This window comes from Hermetia illucens, chromosome 3 (assembly GCF_905115235.1).
Source record: "Hermetia illucens chromosome 3, iHerIll2.2.curated.20191125, whole genome shotgun sequence".
In the NCBI taxonomy this organism is placed as follows: Eukaryota; Metazoa; Arthropoda; class Insecta; order Diptera; family Stratiomyidae; genus Hermetia; species Hermetia illucens.
Window position 1 is genome coordinate 178318800 of NC_051851.1, and position 24098 is coordinate 178342897.

At 45.9% G+C, this 24098-nt stretch overlaps 2 protein-coding genes across 2 annotated transcripts; one reads left to right on the forward strand and one right to left on the reverse strand.

Moving 5' to 3' along the window:
- Positions 1 to 74: 74 nt before the first annotated feature.
- On the forward strand, positions 75 to 6220 carry LOC119652400 (GTP-binding protein 10 homolog). Its single transcript, XM_038056507.1, has 4 exons — positions 75 to 262; positions 614 to 1136; positions 1194 to 1298; positions 5688 to 6220. Exons 1-4 carry the CDS (start codon positions 221 to 223, stop codon positions 6170 to 6172), a joined length of 1155 nt encoding a protein of 384 aa, XP_037912435.1. The 5' UTR covers positions 75 to 220; the 3' UTR covers positions 6173 to 6220.
- Positions 6221 to 6278: 58 nt separating this feature from the next.
- On the reverse strand, positions 6279 to 19128 carry LOC119652399 (oocyte zinc finger protein XlCOF6-like). The gene is made up of 8 exons (XM_038056506.1): positions 18730 to 19128; positions 18314 to 18673; positions 17993 to 18206; positions 17724 to 17924; positions 17448 to 17668; positions 17040 to 17385; positions 16612 to 16979; positions 6279 to 6528 (listed from the first exon to the last, which is right to left on the reverse strand). Exons 1-8 carry the CDS (start codon positions 18829 to 18831, stop codon positions 6295 to 6297), a joined length of 2046 nt encoding a protein of 681 aa, XP_037912434.1. The 5' UTR covers positions 18832 to 19128; the 3' UTR covers positions 6279 to 6294.
- Between the last annotated feature and the right edge of the window lie 4970 nt (positions 19129 to 24098).

The window sequence follows — 24098 nt, forward strand, 5'->3', positions numbered from 1 at the left end:
TTGGTGTCCAACTTTTCAGGGACCGACTGTGCCCGTCAGCTGATTTCATTCAAATCTATCCACCGCACAGATACTTTACGAGTTCTGTTTACTATAACCTAACAAGTTGTGAATGGGCCCCGGAATCTATCTGATTTCTCAGGGAGGGTTTTGAATGCTTGCTTGGACGTTCGAATAGTTTTTGAATAAGGACTTGCTTCTAGTGTGATGTTAGGGCGCAATGGTGCATGTTTGTAATTTACTGTTCAGTTCTGCTAAAAAGGTGAGTGAGCACCCACTTCGGGGTCCTTGGCTGGGGAGTATCTGCAGGATTGAAAGTTGACCATGTTGGGTGCAAGTGAGACTAATTAATGTGTTTCGAAAAAGTCATTTATTGATGCAATGTGTAATTATTGTTTTGCTGATATGACCCTCAATAAAAAGAGGAGGTAGCACCTCATAAGTTCCTTGTGCAACTGATCGATTTGCTTCTTTGGAACAGGTTCTGCACTAAAATTTCATCTTTTGTAAGATTCTTCCTCAATTGGACACTAATATAATCCCTACATGCTCTTCAAGATCAATGAATTTTTGTATATAATTCGAATATAAACCCAAAACCCTGCATTTCCAGTCAGTTCGTCGTCACTTCCGTGGCCAATTCATAGATTCCCTTCGTTTAACAATCAAAGGTGGTCATGGAGGCAACGGTTTGCCAAAGTACGGTGGAGTTGGTGGTCAAGGTGGTTGCGTATACTTCATTGCCAAAGAAGATGTAACCCTGAAGAAGGTCTCACAAAAGCATGAAACGAAACGTATAATGGCCAGTTCCGGGGAGGACAGTAGCAAACACCGAATTCTCGGTCGCCGTGGGATGGACGTTGAAGTTGAAGTTCCTCCTGGAGTGCAAATTTTAGATGATACCGGAAAAGTTCTAGGGGATTTGGATAAGGACGGTTCGACGTGTTTAGGTGCTGCAGGAGGTATTGGAGGGTGCACGGGTACTTCGTTTATTGGGAAGCCGGGAGAGTCGAGGACTGTCACGTTGGATTTAAAGCTAATTGCTGATATTGGATTGGTTGGTTTTCCAAATGCCGGTAAAAGTACGCTCTTGAAAGCTGTGTCGAATGCTTCACCGAAAATCGCATCGTATCCTTGTAAGTCCAATGATATTGTTCTCTTTGGATTTTCTAAAACAATTCTTATAATTTCAGTTACAACCATTCGACCACAGATAGGAATGATGCAGTATGAAGATTTCCGGACAATATCAGTAGCTGATCTTCCAGGACTGATTGAAGGAGCACACGCGAATGTTGGTATGAAGTCAATTGCTTTATTTAAAAATGGAATTTCAAAATTAAGTGAAGTTTTTAAAACTTTGGTTTGCATTGATTATATTTGCGTATGAAAGGCATGCAGTTCTTCTGTCGAAGTTCATTTCTTTTTTTTGGCATGGGTTAGGTGAATGTATTTACGTATAGAGTGTTGGACTCCAGCAATGTTACGTTGTCGGACTGCCAACTAAACACCTCCCCATCGTCAGAGAGCTACCCTGGAACCGCTTGTCACATTACTTTCAGCTAGTCCCCGAGCCTTCAAATTACGGAATTCCTTTCACCAACGGGAGGGGCGAGAATGAAGGGAATTGTCAGTTCAAGGAATCCCCTGACATCCGGCTCCTCCACTAGTTGAGCTCTATCTGATTTGCAATGAGAAGTACCCGAACGTAATGGGTAACCCGACTCCACCTGTCAGCCCTCCTCAGTCTCTTCTCGACAGTGTTGTCTGGAGAGAGATCCCAACTGCTCTATTTAAAGGTGCTGACGAAAACAACGTGTGATGGGCGTTGTCCACAATTCCGTTGCAAAACACACCATCCGGAGATCGTGCCTTTCCAATCTTGTGTAGGTAAAACTGAAAACCTCCATGTCAACTTAAGAACTGGCTAAGGAAATAGTCAGTCTCATCATGCTTCCGATTCAGCCACGCACCTAAATTGCCAATGAACCGCGCAGTCCATCTGCCTCGGTTTCATTTTGCCAAAAGGGTTGCCGCTCATTTAGGGTGCGTCATCGGTCTTCACGAGCAACCGCCTCCTTTAGTTCTTCTCCCTTCCGCTGGCGCTCCTTAGTAAGAAGGACAACGGGGATCACTGTCGCGATCACCATCACGGCTGGTTCAGAGACAGTACGGTACACAGACGCTACCCGTCTCTGTACTTGCGCGAGGCGCTTACGATGTACTTTCTTGCCAAGAACGTCAACCCATACCTTTGCACCGTAGAGCAGAACAGACTGCGTTGAACTCATCAAGAGACGTCGCCTGCTATACATAGGCACAAAATGTTTGCCATTAACCTACTTAACGCGGAAACTCCAGCTACATCTTTGTTCGCTGCTGTTTTGATTTTCCCATCTTTGAGTTAAGAGTCAGCCCAATGTATATTACTATTGGTTTTGACTCGATTATCGACTCGCCGAACGATATGGGGGGGCTACTTCGTGTTTTTCTAGTGCAAGGCTGAAACCATGAGCAGTCATTCAACCGCTTACCTGTCTCATCAATATGCCAAGTCTGCTTTGCACCTGTTGGACAGTGTGTCCAGCAACAAGCGCCGGGACATCATCTGCATAACCAATTAGGCGCGACTCTTCTGGCACGTCGAGTCTAAGCTGACTATCATAGGTAGCGTTCCAGAGGTCCGGCTCTAGGATGGATTCCTGTGCTACCCCCGACGTGATCTCCATCCCCTTCTGACCCTCTAGCGTTTCATAGAACAAGGAGCGGTTCCTCAGATAGTTCCTCAATATCCGTAAGAGATAGTTCGGCACGTGGAAAGTATTGTATTTCCATGTCAAGGAATTAAAGGCGTTTCTGTCGTCAAACGTTAAGAGGAACAACACCCGTCGAGTTCGGCGGCTATGTGCCTGCGTTCGTCGAACGGCATCCACGACTTGCATCTCCCTGTTCTAAAACCGCACTGCCGTGGAGATAAGTCCCCGGTAGCGCGTATCGCTACAGCGATCTATTTCTGATGTGCTTGTCGAGCACTTTTCCAGCAGTGTCAAGCATACAAAGTGGGCGTTATGAAGGCGGCAACTTCGGGTAGCCTTTCCCTTTTGCTGATCAGCGCAAGCCACATTCTAATGAGAAGGGAAAATGCTCTACTTGAGACAAGCGTTGAATGCGCCGAGCAGTAGGTCTGGGAGATGTTGGAATACCAGTTTGTATACTTCTGCTGGATTACCATCGGGTCCTGGTGCCTTCTTGATTTTCATAGAGAGGATTGCCTGTTCTAACTCTTTTGTATAGAAAAGTGAACAGTCCTCGGCGCTCTCTGTGCGACGTCATCATTCCGTATGGGGTGCTGAGGGAGTAGTGCTCGTAAGTGAACAGGGTTTCCGCAGAAGCTCCATTTTTCGAGTTACCAGTTTGTTGAGTCTCCACGGTCGCCATTCACCTAGCCGACCAGAGTGGGGACCAGTACCGAGCTTTGCTCCTGCTTATTGCACTGCGGAGCCTCCTTTTGACTGATCTGTACTCTGTCATTATGGTACATACCTCCTGCTGGTCGTTTAGATGTTGTGTTAAGCGGCGTAGTCTGACACTCCTTCTGGAGCTCTGCAATTTCCACCGTCCACCAATACATAGAAGGTTTGCCACGTCTCGATGCCCTCCTGGGCATGGATGCTCCGCAGGCCGTCGTTATCAGGTTCATAACTGAACTTACGACAGTGTCAGCTGCAGCGTCACCACCCCCAGAAGTACCCTCCAGCGCGGCCCCATCTGTTCCAAGGGTTTCGAAAAACCTCGTGGTGTTCACTTTCGCAACGTTCCATGCAAAGAAAGAGCGTCGGCATGGCGCACACCGGGAACTTGTGCCCACCACTTCAAAGGCAATGTATTGACGGCCGCTTGTCGAGAAGTCTTCCAGAACTCGCCACTCGTGCCCCATCGACATCAGTGACTCCGACGCGAAGTTTATGTCTGGAATGCTTCCCTCGCAGTCTGGACGCCAGAAGGTTGGGGTGGATCCGGTGTTTAAAACTACCTATCAACCAGGCAAGACGCCATTTCGAGAATTCGCCTTCCTCTGGAGCCTGAATGAGGCATGCCCCATTCAAGTGCCGTGGCATTGAAGTCACCCCTGACCAGGATCCGCCCATCCGCGTCTAAGATAGCGTCCTTTAAAGCATAAACCCTGCCTCGACAGTACGTGATCGTCTCATCCGACGTAAGATGAAAAAGCTTGTTCATAAACACCGAATCCAGACAAAGCCTTGGGCAAGAAACCTAAGGAGCGTGCCGGCCTAATATGTGCATTTCTCAAGATGTTAGTTAAAATAATCATGAAACGCATTAAGAAGCACCTCGAAGGCTTGGTATCAGTTCCGGATCTTCCTGCATGTTAGCACCCCACCCCCACCCCCCCCACTCCCAAACTTTCATAAATTCATGCCTGCGTCATGTCATCGGGATATTTTGGGACAATAAGTAATGAAGAACTAGCTCGTCGCACGTGCCAGATATCGGTGGTCGTGTTGATAAGAAGGTGAAAGTGGCAGTAAATAGGTCCACACTAAAGAGAGGGGATAATTCTATTGCGGGTCATGCTATATAATGAAACCCAATATTCTAGAATCACCAACGAGTGGTTCGCCCAAAAACTATTTGGCGTAAGAAAATGAAGAAAGAGTATAAAATTCTCGGAAAATCTTGGAGGCAATTGAAACACATTGCCGGAAACTCACAGCGACAATGCGTTAAATGCTTCGAAAGTGAGCTTTGCGTCTACGACACACTTTCTGCATCTCTTGAAGGATTTAATCGCGGAAGCTGTACGAAATAGCTATTTTTAGGCACTACGAGTGAGTTTGAAGAGAAAGGTTCAATTTAAACCACTAAATACTCCTTACTCATGAAAGATTGATTGTGGTGGCATGATGATGATGCTGTTCTCAAAGTCGGTTCAGTACTAGGTAGATCTGAAAATCAGGAGCAGGCGGATCTATGAAAACCGTTGACCGCAAATGAGCGAGCATTAAGGCTATGCACAATACCAACCGAGGGAGACAGATAACTTACTGGCGCTGCTTTACGTGTAGCTACGAAAAGCAGGGCTTACTTGTAGCCATCGATGAGAAATTAAGTGACTGTTATGTAAGATTTCTCGAACGCGTGAGAAAACCCGTGGGGAATTTTCCTTCGAATTACTATGGATTATAGGCTTCGGAGCTGAGTTTGTACAGCCAACCAAGTTGTGGACGTAACATTGTCGGCTCGAAAAGAAACCATACTATGCGAAATAAAGAATTATCTTCATTCAAGTACTTCTTTGGATAGTCCATGGGGACAAAGCTATTAAAGATAATAATAATCTTTCAGTTATTTGAGGCAGCGTCTGATGAGTTGCCTCTGTCGTGGACGAAACAGTCAGTCAACTTTGTTATCTGAACTGCCTTCAAAAACTTAGAGTTGGAACTACCATATCCTATCAGATGAGAGTAAAACAACTTCTAATCACCGAAGGAATTGCACGAACTATAGTACGACGCTTTGTCCAAATATGTCAATCTCTGTTCCATTAATACGAGCAGCTAAGCCAACTGTGGCGATTATGAGTACAAGTCCTACGCTTTTAATATGTTTATGAATCCAACTTTATATTTTAGAAATTATTTAATTCTAAACGCATATACTTCCAGGAATGGGTCACAAATTTCTCAAGCACATCGAACGTACACGCCTCCTTCTCCTGATGGTCGACATTTTTGGATTTCAACTAAGTCAAAAGCATCTAAAGCGAAACTGCTTAGAAAATGTCTACGCCTTAAACAAAGAACTGGAAATGTATGACGACAGCTTGCTAGACAAACCCTGTGTTCTCTTGATCAATAAAATGGATTTGGAAGGAAGCAGTGACGAATACAATAAACACAAGCAACACCTGCACGATCTATCCCTAAATGTTCACAACTGTCCCGAAGAAATACGACCTACGAAACTCATAAATTTTGAACGCGTCATACCAATATCAGCGCGCGATGAGATGCGGATTTCAGATGTCAAGGATGAAATAAGGATCGTGATGGACGAGTTAGTCGAGAAAGAATTGGAGAAAAAAATGGAACCAACTCAAAGAGCTAAGACTATGGAGAGAATACGCGAAAGAGGGCCAAGAATCACTTGAAGTGGTTTTATTAGAAAAAATTAAGAAGAATAAATTTAATCACATTCATCTTGTGAGTTTCTCTAATCTTTATGGATTCTAGTATTCAAACAACGAAAACAAGGCATGACTATTAAAAATATTTATTCTGACTTTTCACCAACATATAATTGTCCTTTTATAACTCCTATTTGTATTACGGGTTTTGTTTGCAGTGGTAACTGTCCGCATGTTGCATTGAATGTGTTTCGATGCGATAGTAAATTTCTAACACACGAGAAACTCTGTCCGCAGCCACATTGAAACGGCTTCTCTCCGGTATGCGTTGTAATATGCGTAACAAGGCTCTGACGATAGGGAAAACTTTTCGGACAAATCTGAAAGTGAAATAGAAAGAATATTCGATTTTTTTGTTATAATTAATTTTACAATTTGTCGAAAGAAACATCATTGGCCCATACCAAAGAGGCTTCATTCCAGGCAAATCAGCAACAGATCAGATTTTCTCTCTGCGGCAAGCGATGGAAAAACTGTTGGAATATGGACAACAGTTACACCATCTGTTCATCGACTTTAAAGCCGCCTATGATAGCATAGCCAGGGTAAAACTGTACACGGCCATGGAAGACTAGGCTGGCCCTGACCAATGTGCGAGGCCAGATAAAAGCAGCAGGATCACTCTCAAGACCATTCAACATCAACAACGGTCTACGACAAGGGGATGCCCTATCATCCGTGATGCCGAGGTAAATGCAAGAGGTACGATCCTCTTTAAGTCCACCAAACTACTGGCCTATGCTGACGGTATCGACATCATGGGAAGAATCACCCGAGACATACATACTGCCTTCATCCAGATCGAGCAGGCGGCAATTGGGGCCAGATCTTCGGCTGCACATCAATGAAGGCAAGACAAAACATATGGTGGAAACGTCAGCACCGAAAACGAACCAGCCGACATCAAACCGCACTGGTCAAACAGGAAGAATAAGGATAGGAGAATACAACTTTGAGGCCGTTGACAATTTCTCCTATCTAGGGTCGAAAATCACAACCGATAACAGCTACGATGATGAAATCCGCGCACAGTTGTTGTCAGCCAACAGAGCCTCTTTCAGCTTACAAAAACTGTTCCGCTCGAAACGTCTCACCATAGGGTCAAAGCTCTTACTGTACAAGACAATGATCTTGCCAGTCCTCATGTATTCCTCGGAAAGTTGGGTTCTTAGCAAGAAAAATTGCGAACTCTTGGCCGCGTTCGAGAAAAGAATCCTCCGAAGAATTGTTGGCCCCCTACATAAGGATGGACGATTCCGTAGCCTACACAATGACGAAATCTATGAGCGATACCATGACCATCCGGTTGTGGATAAAATCCGGCTTAATAGGTTACGGTGGGCGGGTCACTTAATCCGTATGGATGAGGATAATCTCACCCGGAAAGTCTATAAGGGCAATATCTATGGTAGAAAAAGAAGACGAGGCAGACCCTGCCTAAGATGGAGCGATGGCGTAGGTCAGGACGCCAGACAGCTTTTAGGGATATCGAATTGGTGGACCTCGGCGCAAAACCGGGATGTCTGGAGTTCCTTATTAAGGCAGGTCTAGACCGGATACCGGTTGTTGCGCCGTTGATGATGATGATGAAAGAAACATGATTGGACTGTAAACAAGTGGGGGCCTGATCGGAACCCTAGGAGGAAGCAATTATTTTTCAAGGAGGATGGGCTATAAAAAAATAACTTTTGTACTTGTGTAACAAATTTTGAAAGGCTAACCCTTTTTTTTATATATAAACAAATCAGGATCACTTCGACTTATATTTGCACTTTTTGCTCTTTTTAGAACGAGGCGGATTAGGAATCATCCACCAAACTCATTATTTCGATACACAATAATCATAGTATCCCCTTTTTGTGCAGTAAACAGTCGAGACACGAATTTGGCAGCAACATATATCATCTAAGTTTCCGCCCTCCAACAATCTTGTGGATCCGGTTTATGTTGACCACATATGTAGAACCAGTAGAAGGTCGAGCATAATTTGCGCAGTTACCATATCTTTCTTGAATATCTATGTCATCGACTCCAATTTGAGCTTATATGAAGCAAGAGTCACTATGAGATAGTTAGATCCGTCGAAAGAGCGGAAAAGGAAGGCGAGAGAGATGATACTCAGGACCAGGAGCTACTTCATGTGACTCGTATTAGAGATTAAAATTAGATTGATTGTGTAATTTTGAGGAGAGAGGGAGCACAATTTTATCCTTGAATCTAGATTTCCTCCCTACGATCTTAGAGCTAGTTATGATACGGCGCCCCTAGTATCTTTCGCCAAGAAGCTAGAAAATAGCCTTAATTACGTAAGGATCAGAATGGAAATCTGATTTCACCTTTTGTGGTGTTGCCGAACGTAGTGGTAATTGTTGGTTTAATCCTTGGAATTCCACATTCAATGTGTGATCCTGTCATTTCCGGTAGACCCATTGCATAGATTTTACATCTACTGTGGTGAATAGCAGGTCTACTCTCAGTATAAATTTGGTGCACTTCGCTCGCTCTTACAGTCTGTTACATAAGAGCGTGGTCACAGTTAAATAATAACAACAATTGATTTTTCGAAAATTCGCAAATTTATTGATAATTTAGTCATCAATACTCAATGCAAATACCTCAGTAGCAAGTCCAATCTCCTGCATTGTCAATTACGGCCTGGCGCCGTCAGGGCATACTTTCCACTAGTTTTTCTGCATGTTCTACCGGAAAAGACCTCCAAATTTCCCGAATTTGTCAAGAAAGTTGATCAAAATTACATGGCTTGCGTCTGTGAAGCTCCATTTTCATCAGAGCCCACACATTTTCTGTGGGATTTGCATCCGGTTACTGAGATGGCCAATCTAAAGTCACAACTCCGTTTTGCGCCTTCCACTCGCTACACGCTCGACTCCGATGTTCCGGATCGTTGTCCTCTTGAAGGATCCAGCTTTCATTTTTCTTGATATACCATTGCTTAGCAGATGGTAACAAAGCCTTTTGAATTCTCGGTAAATAAGAACAAAGTACCGAAACCTTTGTTTGAGAAGCACCCCCAAACATGGACCTTGACGGGGTGTTTAACAGTCCGTTGAAGCATCCTACTGGTGGAGGTTGTCCAGGCGTGTTTGATGCTCGAAAATGCCCAGAAGGAGCATTCATCAGAAAAAATTACGTTGCTCCAATCGCGGTCCAAGTTTTCCTTCGCCCATTCCACTCGTTTTCCAACGTGTTTTGCACTCAACATTGGTTTTTCCAAAGTACTGCGATATTTCAGTTTATTGGCAAGCAAGCTTTCAATTTCACAGCAGCTCCACGTAAAGTCAAAGTTGGATCTTTCGAGAACAATGCGAGAATCTTTTTTTCGTCTTTTTTTGAGACTTTGCTTGCACTTCCGCGATCAGGAAAATCATCAACATTACTGACCTTTTTATAGCGATTTATCCACTTGCTAACGAACTGCTTCGACTTTCCCATATATTTCGCAGCAGCAGTTTGCGTTAATTTGGGTCCTTTTTCATGCAAACATAGAAAAATTGCCTCAAAGCGAAAGGCGTAAACAGCACTCATTTCGAAAAACCACTCAATTGAAGACTAAATTTGACAGAGAGCTGACTTTTTACAAAGAGCATGAAGGACTGAGGTGCCCTCTATGTCCTAGAAAAAGAAACAGGACGCTCTGATTTTTTATCTACGTGTAACAGTGACCACGCTCTTATGTAATTGACTGTACGTAGAGAATTTAACAGAATTACTTCCACGTTTCAAGAGTTTGGAAGCAGGAGACAATATCGCAACTCCCGGCTCGAAATATGGAAGGCGAGCGACATATAGATTAAACTTACCTCCGTACACAAGTAAATTAAATGGAAGCAAATGAAGCTCAATCATTGCGGAATAATTCAGAGCCTGCTTTCACAAACCATTCCAAAGTCGAACATTGAAGGGGCGGTAGTTTCCGAACCAAATCAAAATTATAGTAGAACTAACTAGTGGAGTCTGGTGGCGACGTGGTCCGACATACTTCAAACGCTTCTTAATGAGAGTGTTTGTCTGCCAAGCGAGTGGACACTTAATCCGTTATAAGTATCGAATCATCCTTTTCAGCATTGGAATTGAAGGCCAAACGTAGAAGCAAAGAGTCTTGTAGGAAGCTGTGTCCTGAAGCCAATACGAACTCGAAGGACACTGCCAACAAAGTTGTAATAAACAGAATACATGGACAAAAGGGATCTCACGTAGCGTGCCCGCACCTTTTGTTGAAAATAATAGCAATTCTTTTTTTTGTAGTAAGGGGACGGTAGACCTCAGCTAATGGATCAACAATATGTTTTCCTGATTTCTCGACAGCAAGGAAGAACTGCGAGAGCTTCGCGGAGGTAATGGGTAACAGGACTTCGAGATTTTACCCTATTTCGAATAAACCTTTCAAGACGGTTGCTTAGACCAGATCAGCGTGGTATATAAGCTGATTTGAATCATACCTGGTAGAGGAACGTTGTACAGCGTGGTGCTCGCGTTCTGTAGCTAACAAGTCGCTTATCTATGAGAAAATCAGTACGGATTTTATGGGTTTTGGCTATCCTATTCTAGGAGGCGAGGGGGCGTGGTAGTCTAGCTGCAAAGCATCCCAACTACGTGGATTTAGATTACAAACATTCCTCATGTTAATCACAGGAGCCTCGGGCTGATTCCAGTTAACCCGTTGGGGAGTTCCGTCCCCACGTACTCGAGGAGGGCGATCAGACCTGAGCCTGCAAGGGGCCCATCTAAAGTGGCTCTGCCACGAAGCTTCACCGGAGGTTATCTGGTACTATGGGAACCGGGATGGCCCTCTGAGAGCGTATGCTTCAGGAGAATTCCTGGTTATTTGCGGTTGGCCCCCTAGTGGGAGTTTCATGGTGGTTGTGGTTATGCCTACATCGCGGGCAGAGCTCCTTGGAGCTCGAGCGTGGAGTTGCGCTGTACAACTCGGGTGCCGTACTCTTTAGTTGCGGCAGAGGTGTTAGATAGGCCTCGCATCCACTGGTATGAATGCTGAGCCTGCTGGCTCTGATTGTGGTCCCAAAATCAATCCGTGTCCGAAGAGGACCGTATGATTATGCCTTCATGGCAGGTACTCACGTTAAACCCCCCAGGACTTTCATGTTAACCACAGGAGAAACAATATTGTTAATATCCGAGTAATTAATTACGAAGTCGTTTAAAGACAGTATTATGTACCTCATTCTCCATCGCGAGAATATAAACATCGAGTGGATCATCTGTAGGAGAAGGCGAAGGGCAGTTCCGATTCGCGGCGTTAAGTGCTTGGGTTATGGGCTCATAGTCGGGGTTTGTTAAGAGCAAAACCGAATCAGTTTGTGTTACAAGTGTGACAAACCCAATCATGAAACGACGACTTGCGCTTCGGAAAAACTCAATGTAAGAATTGCGGTCTGCGAAAAGAAGACGTTGCTTGTGTTCTTGGTTTCGTGACTATTTTTTAGCGTTTACTTTACACCGAACGAATCTATGTTTGCTTTTCGGAGTAGGCGCCTTGAAGGACGAGATCCGAAAAAAGGAAGATAGAGTTGGTGGAGGCTTTGACATCACGGCCACCGAATGGCATATGGCTCAGCTCGATTCTCGGGACATACAAATTTTGGAGTTTGCCGCCAAGGCTGGACTTATTGTCCTAAATATCAGGAGCACTTGGTCCCTTGGTTGCGAGGGTACCATCCCTGACCTAGCCTTGGATATGGAGTCCTTAATCTCAACGGCGAAATGATGGAGGGTGCTGGAAGATTTCACGGTGAGTGAAGATCAGCACATTTCTTTCGAAATAACAAATGATTCCTCCCAATGTTTTGATGGCAGACCATGTCATGGGAAGTGATCAAGATGAGATAACCCTTCAACAATCCATTAGAGCGAAAACACAACTCCGCCACGAAATCAACTTTTTGTCTGTTGATTTTGTTAATCGCCACTGGTGCGAGAAGGTAGGACTTATGAGACCTCGGGTATAAGTCGGTTGCCAAGAAAATTCATTGATCATCCTGTTCCATGAAAGCAGTGAAGATGGAAGAAATCGTGCAGGTACTATTTCCTTCCCACGTCATCCGAGCTGATATTGTCGCTGAGAGGGAAAGTATTAAGGAATGCACAATCTTCACCGTAAGGGAGCTGTAAGAGATGGATTTGTTCATGAAAGATGTAAACCCACCAGGATCGGATAACTTTCCCACTGAATTGTTGAAACTTTTATTGAAGTATAAATCGAACTTGGTACTCATCGCGTTCAACATATGATTAGGAGGGGGCATTTTTTCTCCTGGTTGCGAGGCGGGTCCGAGGCGCCGTCAACGTCCTGTTAGTGTGCTGGACACAGCGGGAAAACTGCCTGAGAAGATCATGAAGTCAAAACCAATTGACGCAATAAATGCTGTGCGACATTTCTCGATTAAGGAATTAGTCCAAACGGTGAGATCGACTGAGATACATGGTGACTACTGCCAGCGGATGGTGTTCCTTGTGACGCCAGTTATAAGAAATGCTTTCAATTCTGGCAGAAGATGCGTTATGCTCAAGGTTTTGGAAAGTTGCTTTAAGATTCCAGATTACCTTTTGCAGATAAGGGCTATTTAAAGGCCAGTACCCTGCTCTACGTTACTCGAGAAGGAAAGCGAAATGTGAGGATCATATCGGGGGCGGCCGAGAGATCTGTCATTGGTTTGGACTTTTGGAACGCTTCATACTATAGCCTTCTAGGACTTGAGATGCCTGACGAAGCGAATATCCAGATGGTATTGCGGCACTGCCCTTTGCAAGCATGGACGAACAAACTCAGAGTACCCTGGAAATAGTGGTGCGGCGAGTCAGCAGATGGACGACTGAGCATAGTTTTTTTGTATCTCTTTAGGAAACCGAAGTGGTCATTCTGACTTAGCAGAGGGATTTCGAAGGCCTTCCTATTCGGGTTCGTGAAAACATAGTCTTGCCGAGCCAACAGTGAAATACCTTAGGCAAGGTTGCAGCTAGGAGCAAGGCAATGACGAAATCCTCTAATCCAATTGGTGCCATCTGCTGATGAGTGTGATTAACTCTATTTTTTTACGGTTCTAAAGTCTTTCTTGGCAGTCTACCGCAAACGCCGAGCTTTGTAAGTTGCGTCCGTCGTACCGCCTCGGAGCCAGCAGTAATGGTGAAAACAGCAGTTATTTGGTCTCCAAGCCGCAGAGGTCTACATATATACCTCAGAGCAGAAAACGGAAATAAGGAAACCGTCACTTGTGCAGAGAAAGTCCACACTATCAGCGTATGGCAACAATCCTGGCAAAGAGAATCGAGGGGCAAAAAGACCGCGCATCTCATCAAAGACGTTGAGTCGTGATTCAATTGAAAGCACCGTGAGTTTAGCTATTACCTAATCCAGCTGCTTAGTGAATATTGGTATTTTCGGCACACAATTGGAAAATTATGGTCAACCGACTGCATTTACTGCAAGGATGTGATAGAGGATGCCTGCAAAAATTTTCGTTTTGTGGAAGCGGCATCGCCTATTGGTCCAAGGGCGCCAAATGTCTGCGAATGCCTTGATTGAGGACATGATTTAGCATGCCTAATATCGGGGGTCCAAAAATGGTCGCAGGCTACTTACCGCTGTACACGCGCTTTCCTAAGCGTTTGGTTGGAGTCGGTGGACAGCATACCAGCTAGTCATGCTTACAGTGTGCAGCGCAAACAGGACACTATCATGTGAGACACTGTGCAGTTGTTACTCATTGGAGGAGTAATCGGTATTTATCCCGAGGTATCGGTCACACTGCTGCAGTTGAATTGCACTATAGCGACTGTTGTGCTTCACGATCTCGGCTAGCATATGTCCGAGTACGAGATTAGCGGCGCCATGTTGGAGAAGGGAGCTTAGTTGACGCCATGCGGGTGTTCACTTCATGGGAGTCGGCCAAGATTACGTCTGTGTTGAGAGTCTTACTAATGAGTGGGGTATATGTATCAAAATCACGGGGACGATGATTTTGGGCACCCATAGACTGTCCGCTTACAGATGACTTGGAACAGTATATCGTCTACCTCGATGCGGTGTTTCTGCGTTTTCGCAGAACACCATTCATCCTGGGCATGGGCGGGAAAGTAGGGGAAAGTTATTGTCTGAAACGCTGTTGAAACACGATTTGTTCTGTTTGAATGTCCCATCAAATGTTTGTGCGATTTGGAGATCTAGTGGCGTTAGTGATATTGACGTTACGTGTTTGAGTGTTGCAGCTCCCTGTAAGCGGAGGGAAGTGTGTTCCTTAAGGGAGATATTGCAAAGGGCGCACTGTCAATCGGAAGTTAATCCTCTTGTTGATGTCGACCAATTTAGGATCGCTTACAGGCGAGATATATTGTTTACAAGGAGCTGTTGGTGGTATAAGGAAAAAGATGAATACGTTTCATCGGTGAGCATACGGATTTCTACCGGATATGCAAAGGGAAACGAAGTCACCACATTGCTGACATCAAGGTGAACGGAGAGCCTATGCTGACATGGCGTGATAGCATTTGTGATTTGCTGAGTGAACTATTTCGGAGAGTCGAATCTTTGGTGTTTGTTTTGGACGATCGCGCTGAAGGGGCTGAAGAAATTCCTCCTCTGAATTGATGGGAGATTGAGGGGATTATCGCAAGGCTTAGATCTCGTAAGTCCTCTGGCTGGGAATGGGATGACTGGTGAGATGTGCACAGCTATTTGGTGGGCGATTCCATCTCATGTCCGGTGTCTGTATAAGTACTATCTACGGGCGGCCTATTTCCCTGCTTTCTGGAAGACGGCCAGGGTTGTTGTGCTCTTAAAGGATAAGATAATCCTCGGTCGTCTGTTCGTCCGCCCCTGGCAAGGTCCTAAAAAGGATTATGGTTCAATGACTGGGGGTGAGAGCATCCCATCTGGTGTCCGACAGGCAGTATAGCTTCCGAACTGGCAGCTCCCCCGACGACGCCTTAATGCATGTGAAAAAGCTTGTTGGCCGTTACGTTAACAAATTCGTCCTTGCCATCTTTGTAGATTCTAAATGTGCGTTTGATTATTTGAGTTGGTAGCCTGTGTTGTCAAAACTTGTGAGTCTGGCTGCCAGGAATTAGCTCTGCAGAAGAGCTACTTGCATGGCAAGAAAGCAATCGTCCAAGGTGTTAGTGAGTTTGTATGAGTTGATATAGAGCGCGGCTGCTCACAGTGATCTATTAATAGGAACCTGGGAGAACTTAATTCGTTGCTTGCATGATATCATTCATGTTGGGGGGAACATCCGACGAGCACGTACTGATTACAGCGCATCATAAACGCGTGGTTTCCTAAAATCGGTGCCCGAGAAAACCGTCGGGATGTTACTAAAACCTACGCCGTCGGTTGAAATATTGACAGAAAGTGGCATACTTGGGAGTTACAATCGCGGAACGCATGCTCGCACCTAATTGAGTTTAGGACCCGTTTAACCAAACTATAATAGTATGAATATGGAGACGTTAATGGGGTCTAAGCAGGGAAGCTGCAAGAACCATATATGTAGGACTTTTTCTTCCATGTCCTAAGGTATGGGTCTCCTACGTTGTATGGGTTCGCGATGACGGTGCAGGACAGGTATGTTGCACGGTTCTGACCGACCTCATGAAGCTATCGTTGGTTGTTCCTCCTCTTGATCTAGAGGTAGTTCGGTGTGTCACCGCCTACATGATTAGGAGGGGCTTATCTTTGCTGCAAACTGATTTAGTTAGTGCAAATCAGTTGGAGGGGTTAGGCCCGCTTGCGGTCAAAAGATTGTGAGAGTAGATTGTAATATCTAAGTGGCAGGTTAGATGGAACGGATGTAGGGAAGGTCGGATCACATATGAGTACGTTAAAAGTGAGCTTGCCAGAGGAAGTTATGTCGTGGACTTAGGCTTGAGATGGGTTTCCGCCTGACGGGGCATGGTAGCGCCAGCCAGGTTTGTGTTCTGTATGGGACAGACTGGGAGGACTGGTTTTATATTGTCTGTGCCTGTCGAGCGTACTGTGTCATCCGTAATTTGGACGATAGCTAGTGACTTGCTAGCAGTGATACACTACAATGCGCTAATGCATACGTGCCTGTTGCCTTCCGGCGAGCGAGGGAGTTTCGCTTCGTCTGCAGTATGACGGGCGAATAGACATAGTGGCAGTGGGGGACAGCCACAGTTCCTTATGAGCGTGAAGCAATTCTTGACGATGGGTCCGCGGAGGTGTCAACAGAAGAACGAGAGTGATTTTAGCGGATGTGGATCATACATACTACTATAATCTGGAGCAGAAGTCTTTATAAGATTTCCACCTTCATTCATTCATAAAACAGTACTTCCTTCTCGGTTGCTGTCGTAAGGAGAAGCTGATCAAGGAGCTCCACTTGTTCGCAACACAAACGAATACTTACATGACACTTGAACGGTTTCTCGCCGGTATGTTTCCGTGAATGCACCGCGTGTTCTCCTTTGGTTCGAAAACTCTTCCCGCAATACGAGCATAAGAACGGCAGATCCCCGGTATGGACAGTTTTGTGTGTTTTCAGGGAGCCCAGACTGTAGTAAAATTTATTGCAAATATCACATTTGTAACGTCGCGTTTCACCGCAATTCGAAGCTTCATGTTCGCGGAAAGCAGATCGACTGAAACATTTTTTCCCACACTTCAGACAGATGAAGTCCGTTCCGGCCAGAATTTTGTCTTTCGATTTTGTTTTGATGATTGGTTTCTCCGACTCCTCCTTTGTTATTTCAATGGAAATTATTTGGGGGCTGTTTTCTGGAAAATGAAGGATTTGCATAGGACCATTGCGTAGCTGCAGCAACAAACACTTCCTACCGTGAACCTCTAAATGTTTCTCGAACAGGTATTGGAGGTGGAATTTTTTACCGCACTGAGGGCATGCTAACTCGGTCCCGTCCGTTTGGAAATGCTGTTCGATAATTTCGTCCGTCAAATTGTGCTCAGATTGCAAATGTTCGATGAGCAAGTTGGTTGTTTTGAAGTCGGAATAGCACGAAGGACATCCGTAAACTTCTTCCATGGAATCGCATTCTATGCCATCGGCCAAGTAAGTTTCTGTTTCCAAATCGGTGTCTTCAGGGGTCGCTGTTGGTTCAGCTTTCCATGCATTGAGAGCGGTATCTTCGGCTAAGTATTTAGTTACATTTTCAGGGGATAACGCCTAGAAGCGGAGAAGGCAATAGGAGTTATTGCTCATAGTAAAGTTGTGAATAGGAAACTTACAACTGGAGCGTCTTCGCCGTTCTTTAACATGTTAACGTCCATTTCCGTGGAGTCTCCATCGATCTCGTCCAGAAGCTGCACGGCATATTGTTCGAAGTCAGCATCGTAGTCAACGTGTTCATCACTTGTATTCGGATCCGGGGTTTGTTCTTCGGACTGCGAGTCACAGTCTCCAGAGAAGTGGGAATCATCATCATTCATGGAGGATTCCTCGATATTGGCTAGAAAAAACAGCTTTGGGACGATCTAGGTCAAACGAGAGAGCAGGATTCTTACCTTCAGTCAGGTCAAGTCTCTCGATTTTTATGTTACTATGACTTTCGTCCGATTTATCCAGCTCCATTGGAACTTGTGAGGACTCCTCGTCCAAAATATGGAGGAAATCTACCGGTTCGACTTCGTCGATGTTTTCATCTAAATATTCGACTTTGAATTTATTCCCTTCATCTGCGGCAGTTGTGTCTGATCCTCTCCTAACTTTAGAGCATTTCATTTGATTATAACGGTCAGAAGGAGGCTGAAGGGCTACATTGAATGTTACTTACGCCTCTTGGTCTTGGTCCGCGGGGCGATGCGCTTGGACTGCTGGCAGTATTCCGGCAAACCACAGCTGAACGGCCTAACTCGTCGGTGCTTTTGCAGATTTCCGACGCAAGAAAAGGTCTTCCCGCAATTTTCGCAAATGTATGGCTTGATCCCGGTGTGGACGGACATATGCGTCACGAGGCTTTCGCGGTATGGAAAGGCTTTGTGGCAGGTCTGGTGAATTGTGTTAGAAATCGGTCAAAAAGCAAGGAAAGCAGCAAACGTAAGGATATGTGCCAAGTCTTCCCCGTTATATGCTCGGCCCCAGTCCTCCTACTTACATTGCACTTGAAAGGCTTCTCCTTGGTGTGCTTCCTCTCGTGCACCTTCAGCTCCCCTTGGCTGATGAACTGCTTGCCGCAGTAGTCGCAGGTGTACAGCTTCTCCCCGGAGTGGATCAGTTTGTGAGCGGCGAGGGTTACTCTGCTCGAGTAGTTCTGATTGCACACATCGCACTTGAAACGCTTCCTTGTCCCGCAATTCGACTCCATGTGATTCTTCAAACTCTGCCTGGTCAGGAACTGCTTCCCGCACTTTTCACATATTTCACGGGCGAACTTCTCGCTATTGTGGACCTTCTGGACGTGAGCGACGTAGCTGCCGGGGGAGTCGTGGATGGTCTTGCAGATCTCACAGCAGATCTGGAAGGAAAGAAGTCACTGAGGGCGCTGGAAGTGTACCTGAAATGGAAACTTACATTGTGGAAGTCCTGGATGTGCCGTGCGAGGCCACCCTCTGTGCGGGATTGAAAGGTGCAGTTCGAGCACCCGAACCGGGCGGGAGTCTTTTGCTTCTTCATGTGTTCCTTCGGAGTTGACCTTCGGAGTCCACTCGGGATAAAGGAGGCGTGTCTAATTTCGTGAAGGACGAATTCTAAATTTCAGTATCGTGGGTTGACCCCTCTGTCATGTTAGCACGTCTCCCATGCAGTCTTAAACCGCTTCCGTCCACTGTTCACTCCCCCAAAGGATGTGCTTGGAGAAGAGCGGATGTGACGTAGGCGCGAAAGTTCGTTATTTCCCGAATACAAGGCTAAACTGTAAAAAACTCGCGTTTACAATGCAAAAGACCTGAAATGACACTGTATCCACCGTTGACAGCTATGACAGCTCTCATTGACTTTGTCTGGGAGAGCGGACTGTTTTGTCTCTTCCACTCTTCAGAGTTCTCTGCATTTAAGAGAGAATTTTGACATTTGATGCTTAGACTTCGAGGTAGTGTCAGTGCTTCGCAACAGTTCAAGTTGGGTGTAGGTGTCCTTCGTTCTGTGCGTACTTTTATCAGTTATCGATTGACCCGAAATAACTTTTAGGGTTTTAAGGCAGTTTTTTGGTGAAATGATTATCATGACAGGAAACTTTCAATTTCCAGGTATTTATCTTTTGTTAGACTTTCTCAATTTGACCATATTTTATGGAAAATTATTTTCTTGTGATTATTGTTATTATTCTGTTAAGGGTAAGTTACACTGCGTCCTTAAAGAACTATTTTGCCCTTTTACTGGTTATAGTGCAAATACTAAATATAGTATGTCAAACAAGTCTATAACCGTTAGAAACGCCTAACTTCCCTAGGTGATGGTAGGTAGGTAGGTATCAGTGGTTGCTCCAAGGAGCCCAATTAGCACTGTGTTGTGCCGGTTTCATGTCACAAACTCCTAAGACCGTGACTGTTGTTATGGAAGCAGGGAGGCAGAGTCTAGCCGGCTCGGATCTTCAAAACCAGCCCGTAGCATTCACGAAGTGAAGCAGCTCTTCCATCTTGCAGCTAGAAACCTCTCTGAGGTTCCCAAAGAATGGTTTACCCAGTGTCCGTAGTCTGATTCTAATTAGAGCTGGTCAATCCGTTTAGGTTGGGTTTATACTGAGTCCGCATCTTGCGGGCCCCACGTACACCTTTCGCAACGCTCCTTCATTATGTTGCTCATAATGGACGGAAACATCCCTGATACTAATATCACCAAGTCGCCGGCATACGCCACCACCTTCAGCCTGCTGCTGTCCAACGTTCGTAAATTTTCGTCCATTACTATTAACCAGAGCACTCGGGAGATGGTGCCACCCTGGGGCGTGCCTCTGTTCACAGCTCTGGTGAAGTGGTTGCCTCCCAGATCCGACTGGATTATCCTGGTATTTAGCATGGGTATAATCCAATGCTAAAGGTACCCCTCCAATCTAATACTGGTCAAGGCTTCCTTGACGGCGTTGGTACTAACGTTCTTAAAAGCTCCCTCTATATCCAAGAAGGCAGCTGGGGTATACTGCTTGTACTTCTCTAGCATGACTGGCATTATGCCATCTGGGCCTGGAGACTTACATGCGGAGGAGCTGTTTATAGCCCAGCCGATCTTATCCTCGGTAATTACCGATTTGATACTCTCGCACAGCTGGGATGTCCGCAAACCCTCCAAGCAAGGTTCTGACTCATAGTCCTCTTCGCTGGCGGGAAAGTGCGTTTAAACCAGCAGCTCCAAGGTTTCACTAGAAGATCCCGTCTAGGAGCCTTCCGGCTTTTTAAGAAAGGATAGGCTTTTATGTTGCTTGGACAGAATTCTACTGAGCCTCATTACACCACGGTAGCAGTGTCTTTTTGCTGTACTTAGTAGGGTACGAGACTTTAAAGGCGGCATTGAATGCGTTTTCCAGAGCCCGGACCTTTGACTCCAGTTCATCTGTTGTGCCAATCTTACCAATTTGCGCACCGGAGAGTTTGTTCTTGATTACTTGACCAAACTTTCTCCAGTCGATCCTCTCTGAAGGGTTTGGAGACCTCTGCGGCGAGATCTAGACTGGAAAGTATCCAACTGTGATCGGATGTCAGACATTCTCCAGTCCTCCACCCTAAGAATACCATTGTCGGTTATCAAGGACCTCCTATCAACCGTCACAGTTCTCCGAGCAGGAGAAATGGAAGGTTGGTGTACTGCCTCTGTTACACACCGATAGGTTTGAAGTAATAATAAAATTAAAGAATGACTCACCTCTCTCGTTGATTTTCTAGCTGCCCCAAAGCGTATGCCTTGCATTGGCGTCGCAGCCTATTAACGTTGGCTTTCTTTGTTGCTATGGTGTTCGTCAGATGTTGTAGTTCTTCTGGTGGAGCTGATCGATATATACGTTCTCTGCACCCGCATGCTCCAGCGTGACCACGACTAGGTCGCTGAAACTTAGGTCCGGATGTCGAAAACGTGCAGACTCTTCCTCGCGAGAATACATGCTCTAGGTTTGTCCTGATCCCTTTGATGGTTCGGTTGGCTTCAACCCAGGGCTCCTGTATTAGTGCGATGTCGATCGCCTTTTGCTCGTCTGCCAGGCGTTTGCTTTTGTATTCCTCAACAATCGCCTGGTATTTAGCGAGGTCTTTTTCATCCCGCTCGTCGACAGCACCGGCCTCCTTATTCTTAGCAGTCCTGCTGAGAATATGCATGGCCTTCTGGTACTGGCCCTTGAGCAGGACGCCAGTGGACCTTTGCTTCTTAGTCGGTTTTCGGCAATCGACGTTCTTGTCGGTTTTCACTTTCGAGGAATCCCCCGACGTTGAGGGTTTCGGGTTAGGACTACTATGTCTGGTACTCGTTACGCCCAGTTTGACGGCAGTGGATTCCAGGCTGGAAGCCACTAGTCCGTCTGCCGCCTCGCTCCGGGAAGTCCCTGCGGTTGGTTTCAGCACAGCGGTGCTACGACTGTCACCGAGTGTACTGCTCTCGACGGTTACTGTCTCCTGGCTGGATGCCAGCAGCTCGTCCTCCGATGCTAGGTGCATCACCCCCTTTTCTTATATCGTTGTTTTCTGTTTTTCTTTTTAAATTGAGTCCATGTCTTGGCCCCACGAATAGTCTGAGAAAAATGTCCACCCTGGCTGGCCCGGCCGCCAGGGTAAGGGTCTTATTTGAAACTGAAGGTGTCCAAGGTATTCAGAGTTTGCATACTAAAGACCACGCTCCGCATTGGCCACGCAGCCCCCGACGTATGCTGTTCCACCTTGGCTTGGGGTATTAGCACCTTCTTCAGTGCAGGGAGGATGATCCCCGGACTGTTGCTTCGGTCCATCCTCCCGCCAGATCTACTTGCCCCTAACATATGAGCAGCAGACAAGCAGATACTCGTCAGTTGGATGAGCCTACTCCCAGCCCGGCCCTACACCCTTCTGACCCGTCCGAAGACTGTTTCCAGCGTCCACCACGAGGAGGTCACGTGAAGACTTGCAGAATTATGCAACTTTAACCTGAAGCATAATCAGACCAAGCCCGTTGGTGATAATTTCTCACTTGGCGAAACGTTTGATTAAGCGCCTTCGTGGTCTTGCACATGGTACAACAGTCCACGTATGACTTTACTGGCTGAGCCATACGAGGCCCAAATTATACGCTTTTTGGACGATGTAAGGTCTTAGCAAACCTCTCATGAGCACATAGGGAGTGGTCATGAAGTCCTTCAATCAAACCCTCCGTCAAATTCCCCGGAACCTAAATTTTACAACTCGAAGCTTTCTGGAGAGCATCTCCCGAGGCGTGTTTTGTTCTTTTGTAGATGTATCCGTTGACCACACGCAGATCAGGAAGTTGATGAGAACTGTCCTAGATTCGAGCTATTAATAGGAGATATTCCGCAGATTTAATAAAGTCGAGTTCAGTTGTGTCCTCGTCACTGAGCACTGAAATCCCCAAGGCATCAGTACTATGTACGCGGGACAGAGTGTCAGGAATGATATTCTGTGTCCCCTTGCGATGCTTTATGGTGAACTTGAAATCTTGAAGCTTTAACGCCCATCGTGCAAAACGACCACTCAAATCGTTTTGGCTCATCAGCCATTTGAGGGAAGCGTGATCAGTGACCACTTCTACTTCATGTCCCTCGACGTAGGCCCGGAAATTTCTAATGGCCTGCACGGTAGTCAGGCACTCCCACTCCGTCACCGTGTATTGGCTTTGCGCAGCGTTAAGCTTCTGCGACATATAAGCAATAGGGACGTCGTCTTCTTCATGTGTTACTTGGAGGAGAACCGCACCTATGCCGCCTTTGCTGGCGTCGCAATGTATAGAAAACGGTTTGGTGAATTTTTCATTATGCAGCACCGGAGTGCAAGTAAGCGCCAACATCAGTTGATGAAACGTGTCGCGCCCATCATCGGCCCATTCAAACCGATGACCCTTACATAGCATATCCGTCAAAGGAGTTGTAACAGCTGCGAATTTGCGGATGAATCTACGGTACCAGCCGCAGACACTCAAGAAACGACGCAACTGCCTCACTGCTTTCGGTAGCAGACACTCCACAATAGCCTTTATTTTATCAGGGTCCATTCGAACTACTCCATGCCTCATGAAACTCGCGCTTTTAGGTTAGCTGCAACCTGTTGAAGGATGATAATGTGGTCCTCAAAAATCTTAGACACGACCAACAAATCATCCAGATAGACGCACACTTGATTCCTCAGATGAGCTGGAATCACCTTGTTAACTCACACAACATTTGTGGAGCATTGCACAATCCGAAGGGCATTGTTCGGAACTAGTACAAGGGTCTACCTGGGATGACGAATGCGGGCTTATTCCTTGACGTCTCATCGGGGGGTATCCGAAAGAAGGCGTGCTTAAAGTCAATACTGGAAATGTATTGAGCCTTAGGCAACCGACTCAAGATCCCATCAATGAGCGGCATGGCATAAACACTCTTTACAGTGCAGAGATTAATTTTATGGGTGACGCTGTTTGATCGGTTTGGCATCTCCTTCATCAATATGGTGCGATACCAAAGATGAGCGTCTTAGTCCTTGTTTCGTGAAAGAGGAAAACATAGATATCTCCTGCACGGGCGACAAAACATGCCGCTGGCCACAGGTGTCATGGACAGCCTCCAGAACTCTCGAACCTTGCGAAGACGGAACACCGTTTGTCAGAAAAAGGTCAGATGTTAAATTAAAAGCGCGAACAAAACCAACTCCAGGTCAGCTATAGATCCCCTCAACGTGACCGTAGCAGAAACCTTTCCTAGCGTGAAATGTGGAATCCCATCTGCCGTCTTTAACGTGAGGCGTAATTTCCGGATGGGAACTAATTTTTCCCGT